Source organism: Daktulosphaira vitifoliae, unplaced genomic scaffold (assembly GCF_025091365.1).
Source record: "Daktulosphaira vitifoliae isolate Bord-2020 unplaced genomic scaffold, ASM2509136v1 Scaffold_4, whole genome shotgun sequence".
In the NCBI taxonomy this organism is placed as follows: Eukaryota; Metazoa; Arthropoda; class Insecta; order Hemiptera; family Phylloxeridae; genus Daktulosphaira; species Daktulosphaira vitifoliae.
The window spans coordinates 11,537,294-11,545,666 of NW_026099575.1; the positions used below are offsets into that span (position 1 = coordinate 11,537,294).

Sequence of the window (8,373 nt, forward strand, 5' to 3'; positions counted from 1 at the left end):
CAATCGTGGATAAGATGAGAGAAAATGGACTTAGATGGTTTGGTCATGTTATGAGGAGAGAAGAATCGGAATCTGTAAGAACAGTTATAGAAATGAATGTTGAAGGAAGAATAGGTAGAGGAAGACCATAAAAAAGATAGAGGGATGCCATTGAATGCAACATGCGGACAGCTGATATAAGCGTAGAGGATGTGGGAGATCGTGTCAAGTGGAAGTGTAGGATAAGGGTGGCCGACCCCAAGTAGTTGGGATTAAGGCAAAGAAGATCTAAATGGAGCTAAAAATACTAAGCCCCTCTCTACATTCATTGATCAAATCCAACATTTAGACTAATTTTTTTTTTTTACTTATAATACATAATGTACGCTTTAATGTAATATACATTAAATATAATATATATGTAATATACATGTATGTTTAAAGGACGCAGTATTTCCGAAACATTTTCAAAAGTTAAGTTGAAAAAGTTGAGTTTTGTAAAAAACTTACTATTTTTAATCCTCTCTTGTGGGCAGGTAAAGGGTCAGATTTTCAAAAATATTATATCAAATAAAAGGGAATTACTAAAGGTTTCTTTAAAAAAAAAAAATTATTTTTATTTTTTAATTTTTCAATAATTTATGACAATTTTTAGAAAAAAATGTAGAAATTTTTTAAGGGATTCCCACCATTTACAGGAACGAGAGAAAATTTTTCAATTTTTGTGGGTCATGTCTTCAACTAGATACGATTTGTAATCTTTTGTCGTATTTTTGAGAAAAATAGGTCCAGTGAGAGCTGAGAAAAAGTAGGATTGACAAAAAGAAAATAATAAATAAACACATCATGGTAAAATTAATAACTTCTCAGCTTCGCATCCAAGCTAAAAAGGTCAATTAACATTTTTTTAGGTAGTCCTTTATTAAAAAATAATGAGTGTGCAACTGTACAGTATCACAATACTGTTACCGCTACTATTTGGATTTGATATCATATAACATTGCCATTATATTGTATTAGACTATGATTATAGATAATACAAGTTACTCAACAAAATGTAATTTTTAAAATCAAAGTGTTACCGACAATTATTGTGCAAGTTATATATTCTTAGTTCTAGCGAGAATTTAATGAAATATTTAGTTTTCCACTTAGTACAAAACATAATATGATCATTTTTTAATTTTATATTTAAAAGAGATCAAGGATATTTATAAATTTTAGAGAAATCACAAGACTATTTAAATTTGACTATTATTGTAACCATGTATTAAAAATTATTAACATAATTATAATGGTTATCTAATATAATCATCATATTACTACAACAACCAGTCAACTCCACTTTTAAAGCTCTCGGAATAATTTTTTGTTTATTAAAGTAAAAAGAAAAACTTGTTTTTCTTCTTAAAACTTTTAGCAATTTTTATCTCTACATATAGTATTTAAAAAAAAAAAAATTAGTTGACTGGTTGTATAATTGAAATACTATCAATTACAAGTTTCATCTTCACCATTTTATAATCAAAAATTTTTACAAAAACATTAAAAATTATGTCAAGTTAATTACAAATTTTCTTTTTTAATAATTAAATAATCAACTAAACAACTAAATTAAATTAATAACTAAATATTTAATTGAAGGGATTTGCACTAGGACTTAACGCAAACTATTTCAGATTTAAAACTTGGTCACAAGTAGCTTTATTTGTTGATTAAGATATCAATTCAATAATTGAATTTACCATTCTCCTTTATGGAGATATATCAACCAATTGTCCTTAAGTAATTGAAGTTAAAAAATAAAAATAAATAAAATAAAAAAAGTATTGAACACAAATGTGGATTTTAGTATAACTTTAAAAAATGTCTTTTATTAAAATATAAATTTAGTTACTTAAATAAAATTTACAAATATAAAATAAAATATAATAAAAATAAATTATATTTTTTTATGTAAAATCTAAAATAATTTGAAAAAAAAATCTAATTAATAAAGTATATCATTTATTTTAAAACTTGTTTAAATTAAGAAAAAAGTTGTAAATAATTATTACAAAAAAAATTTAATTACCATCTACGAGATATTTATTGATGTTAAATTTGACAGTCCTGAAAAACATTAATATAAATGGATAAATAAATAAAATAAATAGAAATTTAATTAATAAGCTATTTGTTTAAAATTAAATGCAGTGACTACATACCATGATTAAATTTAATTTAGTTCAAATAGTTAGACTTTTATAATATAATTTATTATTAAATATTTTAGACAACTTAAAAAGAACCTTAAATTAAATTAGCTATGACCAGATTATAGTTGGCAATCTATTTTAGCTATATTTTAGGAATGATATTTCCAGTATATTACTAAAATATTCACACAGAGCATTATAAATACAGCATAATTTATTGATAGCCTTATTATACTAAAATTGACTTGAAAGGAACATTCAACCAATTATCACAGATAGCTCTGTTAATTGAGCAAAAAAAGTTCAGTGTTTGAATTTCTTGTTAAAATGTTGAAAAAATGCTATTACTCACTTCATATTCACTAATTTTATAAAAAAAAAGTACTCACCGAGCAATGTTATTCACACAATCATATCCAACACTACATTTATACTTAGGGGTATCTAATTTTCCATCTCCCAGACGTACAAGAAGTCCTAAATCAGCTAGTGTATTAACCTATAGACATATAAAATTTAATTGAAACTGAAATGTACATAAATTAATTGTAATCAAATAAATTTTTAATTAAATAATATTGAAAAATTTTTTACCTGAGCTAATAAATTGGCTGTCATGCTTGTATTTTCATCGATAATAGCATAAAATATTGCTAATAATCTATCTAATGAAAATATTTTAGGACCAACTAATTCGCTAGTAGTATTTTCTGTTCTTTTGGAACTAAACATATTGAGTTTTTTTTTACGTTTATCAGATCCTTTTACAAATAATCTTCTATCATATTTGGGTGAGTTAAATGAAGCAATGTATGCAGAAATCAAAAAATATTTAGCATAATATGGTAAATCTAAAGCCATCATTTCAAACTTGGATTTAACGTTATTCAAACTGTCTAAACTATCTATACTAAAAAAAAATATATATATATAAGCGTTGGCTAGCAGAAAAATGAAACACGTGCTCTCCACACATAGATAAAATCAAGTTAATTTATAATAAAATAAAATAATTAATAGAACACTAATCATTACATAAATAACACAGTACCTGGTCTCCGAAGAGACCCATCCGATGGTCTGGATGCTTCACCGAATAGACCAGGCTATTTGCTGTTGAAGGTTCTACTTCATCATCAAGATAGCAGTGACAAAATAAAAAAACCTGTGCACTCTAGCACAGTCAATGACAAAAGGGTGGATGAAGAGCCAACACTGATCTAACGGTAATTTCAAATCGATAACGGCAAATTTTTTTGAGAAGAATCAATACTAATAATTTGATTTTAATTATATTTATTCTCTCTTATTGCCTTATCTAGTGGTCAGCAATAGAAATAACGAGTTGTTAACACCGCTGTGCCAGAAAAAGATTTATTAGCGCATTCTCTTGCACAATAAACAAAAAAAAAGATAAATAGACATAACAAAAATTATGAACGGTCCACCTTCAAATTTGTGACATTTCAATGTCTTTAACTTCATGTAATTCGAGTTTCATTTATACCTATTTGAGCAAAATTAGCTCAGAAATAACTAATCACAAGAAGTGATAGACACAAAAATAAATTGATATCATCGTTAAAATTAATACATACTCAACTTAGCATCAAAGCTAAAATAAATATTGTGTAAATGTTCACAATATATTTTTTCCAAATATTCATGAGTTTTTATATACTAAAAACAAGTTTGTGACAATTTTACATCATTAATAGGTACTATAAAATAAATTTTTGTAATAAATTTACTTATATTTTCCTTAAAGATAAAGTTTCAAACATTAGTAATAACACAAAATTATTAATACCTGGTTCCCAAATAAACACAGTTGGATAGATATTGAATTGTAGGACTTATTTTTCTATAAAGTAAATTTTGATTAGATTCAATGCATGATCCATCTTTTATTGGTTCAATATATTTTACAAACACTAGTTCAGCCTATTGTAATAGAACTAAATGTACACTAGGTTTTTGAATACATTACTTTTAAAGTTTAATTACCAAGTGTTTTAGTTCAACCAAATCTCGACAATTCCCATAAAAAGAACCAACAAAAACATTTAGGAAGTTTTTGTAAAAATCCAAACTCCATTCCACTGGATTATCTAATGCTAATATTTCACTAAGTTCAGCTAGAAAAATAATTTTACTTAAATACATTTTTATTAATTTAAATTAATTAAAACTTACAACTATTAAATTGTTCAAAAATTACAGGTAGGAAGGCAAAATCATCATTAAATTTTGCTGGTGATACTTGACTAATAAGTATTACACAAAGCTGAAAACTTTGGATTAATTCTTGTAATTTTGAAAATACCATAATTTGTTCATATTCCAATACTTCACATTTATCTAATACTATGATTGTTTTCTCATTTTGAACATTGGAATTTTTCAATGCATTTAAGAACTGCATAAATGTTTCACAATGATATGATAAATCAATATTTTTTGTTTCTAAAATAATATAAAATTATTATTTATTTTAGACAATAAAATTAAAAATAATAATATATAATACAATATAATATAAGACACTCATTTTCTTGGAAACTGTTGAAAATTAAAATTTTTTTTTTAAAGAAAAATATTGTTTAATTCAAAAAATTCTACAAATACAGAGCAATTATTTAAACATTAGCCAATTCATTTCTCTTAAAATAATAATAATTTCTCTTAAAATTAAAATTAAACTAGCTTATAAAATAGAAAATTATGTAATTAAAAATTATTAACAAATTATCAAAAAAAAAAAAGTTTTAGAATAAATTTTAAAATAACATTACCTAATAAATCTTTCAGTATTGGTTCAAACAAATATCTAGGAGAGTAACAACATACACAATTTATAATTGATACATTAACAGATCTTTCTTTTTTTAAATAAAATAAAAAACGGTTAATTAAACTAGTTTTACCAGTTGAAGCAAGGCCATGCACAAATATACAAGGAGGTAATACTTCATCATCCTAAAAAAATATATATCATAATATTATATATTATATTGAATATTTTTATACTCAAAATCATTGGCACTAATGTGGGGCTAGGTTAAGAATAAGTTTTAAAATTACATCAATACAATAATTTAACTATACACTATTAATAAGTATTATATTAAACTTTGCTAGATTAATTCCAAAATTGAACATTTATTATCCTACATAGCAGTGCCACATCTAGGAGAATAGAAGGGACGGTCATATATGTGCACTATCTCCTTGGACTATCATCATTTACTTAAAAAAAGTATTTAAAAGAAAAAAATAAACAAATATTTGTATCTCCTTTTTCAAAAAATTCTGAAATTACCTTTATAAAAAACCTACATTATATCATTTAATGACTAATATAAATATAATATATGATATTAATGTACATTGCACTAATGAATACAATTCTATGTAATTTAATTAGATTAACATAAAATACTTAAAAATGATTATAAATTATACGTTTAAAAATATATTATTTACTTCAATAAGAAGTTTGTAAAGGTTATCAATTTGAACTTGTCTAAAAAGAAATTCTGTATTCAAACATTCTTTGATATGACTTTCTTTTGTTTTAGACATAATTTTAAAATATAATTAGTTTAAACTAATGAAAAATGTATGGTTATCCGCAAAAAAAAAATACTAACAAGTTTAACTAATTTAAACTATTTAATTTATTAATTACAACTTTTAATTTTCAAAAATTTGTGGTGCAACAATTTGAATGTTATTTTGTTATTAATTATTTTGTTGATAACATATTGGAGGGAAAATAATATTATCAGTTCAGCTTACAAAAGAAGGCCCATAGTAATTGAGTTACCGATTTTCATAAGAGTTATATAAATCTAATCTAAAATAAATATAGTTTAAAAAAACTATATTTATTTTTCACTTTTTAGTTTCATGTTATGATAATGGTTACTATCAATATCATGGTTGTAATGGGTAACGGGAAATCAGAGTTCGATTCCGGAGAGGGAGTCAGAGAATCGGCTACCACATCCAAGGAAAGCAGCAGACGCGCAAATTACTCACTCCCGGAACGTGGAGGTAGTGACCAAAAATGACGATACGGAAATCATCCCTCGTAATCGGAATGAATACTTTATATCTCTTAATTAGAATAAAGCATGTTAATATATATATTTTAATAGTAATTAGAATATTCCCTCAGGGGATGCACTTATTTGTGCTACGTGTTTGGCGTACCCGGGGCCCCGAGCTCTGAACTAAACTTAACTGATTGGTTCAGTTTGGTTCTCCAGATTGGGGGTTAAGCGCAGGGCTAACAACCCTGCCTAGTAAAAAAAAACTGTTATGAAACCAACTACACCTAAGCCTCGGACAAGACTACATGGATTCAAGACTGATTTTTGGAAACGGAATGCTGATTTTAAGATTCTGACATGGAATGTGACAAGCTTGTATAAAACAGGTGCTAGCCAAAATTTAGCTGAAGTTCTTAATAAATACAAAATTAAAGTAGCAGCCATACAAGAAATAAGATGGTTGGGAGTAGGACAACTAACAATTGGAGAGTACACAATTTTCTTCTCTGGAATGGAAAATACACATCACTTCGGTAGTGGTTTTGCAGTCCATAGAACATTAGTACCATACATTAAAGAGTTTAATCCAGTATCTGAAAGGATATCAATATTAACCATCAACACTAGCCCAATTAATATTTGTATAGTAAATGTACATGCACCTACGGAAGTAAAAGATGATAATGTGAAAGATGCCTTCTACGACGAACTAACTGATACATATGAGGGCATTACTGGGAACGTGATAAAGATTGTAATAGGTGATTTCAATGCAAAATGCGGACGGGAACCACAATACTTCTTTGCATAGAGAAAGAGAGTTTGCATAGTAACAGTAATGACAATGGACAGCGATTGATAGCGTTTGCAACATCAAATGGGTTGACTGTTAGTAGTACTACGTTCCGACACAAAAATATTCACAAAGTCACGTGGAGGTCACCGAATGGCGAAACCTTGAACCAAATTGACCACGTCCTCATATAGACTTAGAGTTGTTAAAATACGGTATTTTATTTTTTTGTTGTATAATATCGTATAATACACATATAATACTGTATAATACCGTATAAATCCTTGTGGCACCTTAAAATTTGGGAAAAAATAAACTTTAGAATGATTATTTTTCATAAAACGCAATAAATAAATGAGTACTTACTGAAAAAGCCTTTAGCAAAATTGATGAAAACAAAATGTTCAGCGAGTAATTAGTTAAAGTATTGAACTAAGATATTTCTCTATCCAGAATTCCTGTCTAGAGGATGATTTAGTATCAACTAAGTACCAACTATAGTCAATTTGCAACCAGAAACCACCCATGATGTTAAAGGTCTGAGAAGTCTGCTTTTTTAAACAAGTATAAATACACAATTGGAATTTTACCACATTAAAAACTTAAAATTTTTAATAACATAATAAATAAAATAATAAAACTCACTTTTTCTTAACAAAAAAAAATCCTATCCTTTAAATAAACTATTACAAAATTAAAATATGGCATCTTACTTGTTAGCGCGAGTCACACTATAATATTGTATTTTATCTTTGTTTAGCTGGTCAGCAATGTATCTTTTATTATAAATCTAGTCAGTGTACGTTCCACCGCTGAACCATCAGCGACGCGCTCTAATATTAATTTAAGTCATACTTGTATTTAAATATTGTCATTTAAGTTAATTATAAATAAAATTACGGAGCAAATATTTTGTAAATTATATTTATAGTTTGTTAAGTTTCATATTTATTACATTAATCAAACAAATTAAAAAATATCATAAAAATAAATTTAAGTGAGCGTTCGATTTATTAACAATTAATAATCCCGCTTCACCAACATTACTATTAATCTTAAAATTGATAATTGTATTAACATTTGTTACCTTAAAAAAAATAACTTAATAACCTTATCGATTATAAATTTTAGTATCACAGAGTACTAAGAATTAATTTTTATAAAGTATGAAATATTTTATAATCTTAATTTGTATATGTCATGACATTATCAAATAGTTCATCTGTTTCATTCTCGTTTTTGCTTTGATGGACGACCCATCTTAGTTCGTAATTTGCAAATAATACTTTAAACTTAAACAATTTAAATCACAAAACAAAATACTTTTACCACAGAATAGATTCAC

The 8,373-nt window shown here is 26.0% G+C and overlaps 1 protein-coding gene across 2 annotated transcripts; it reads right to left on the minus strand.

Annotated features, from left to right (window-relative positions):
- Positions 1 to 1,430: 1,430 nt before the first annotated feature.
- Positions 1,431 to 7,045, minus strand: LOC126904202 (origin recognition complex subunit 5). 2 transcript variants are annotated; one of them, XM_050682983.1, is made up of 9 exons: positions 6,902 to 7,045; positions 6,682 to 6,828; positions 4,973 to 5,156; positions 4,374 to 4,643; positions 4,185 to 4,315; positions 3,988 to 4,121; positions 2,772 to 3,087; positions 2,567 to 2,676; positions 1,431 to 2,091 (listed from the first exon to the last, which is right to left on the minus strand). In XM_050682983.1, exons 2-9 carry the CDS (start codon positions 6,802 to 6,804, stop codon positions 2,046 to 2,048), a joined length of 1,314 nt encoding a protein of 437 aa, XP_050538940.1. In that variant the 5' UTR covers positions 6,805 to 6,828; positions 6,902 to 7,045; the 3' UTR covers positions 1,431 to 2,045. The 2 variants fall into 2 exon arrangements, with proteins under 2 accessions (XP_050538940.1, XP_050538941.1); XM_050682984.1 differs by lacking the exons at positions 6,682 to 6,828; positions 6,902 to 7,045 and adding an exon at positions 5,664 to 5,914 and having other exon boundaries at positions 1,433 to 2,091.
- Between the last annotated feature and the right edge of the window lie 1,328 nt (positions 7,046 to 8,373).

Bases quoted from the DNA above. Each gene is read 5' to 3' on its own strand.
- LOC126904202 (XM_050682983.1), bottom strand. From the start codon at position 6,804: ATGGTACTAATGTTCTATGGACTGCAAAACCACTACCGAAGTGATGTG. The intron at 5,157-6,681 runs GTATGGCTGCTA...ATATTTTTTTAG, and splicing joins TCCCAACCATCTTATTTCTT to GATGATGAAGTATTACCTCC. The intron at 2,092-2,566 runs GTGAGTACTTTT...AATGTTTTTCAG, and splicing joins TGTGTGAATAACATTGCTCG to GACTGTCAAATTTAACATCA.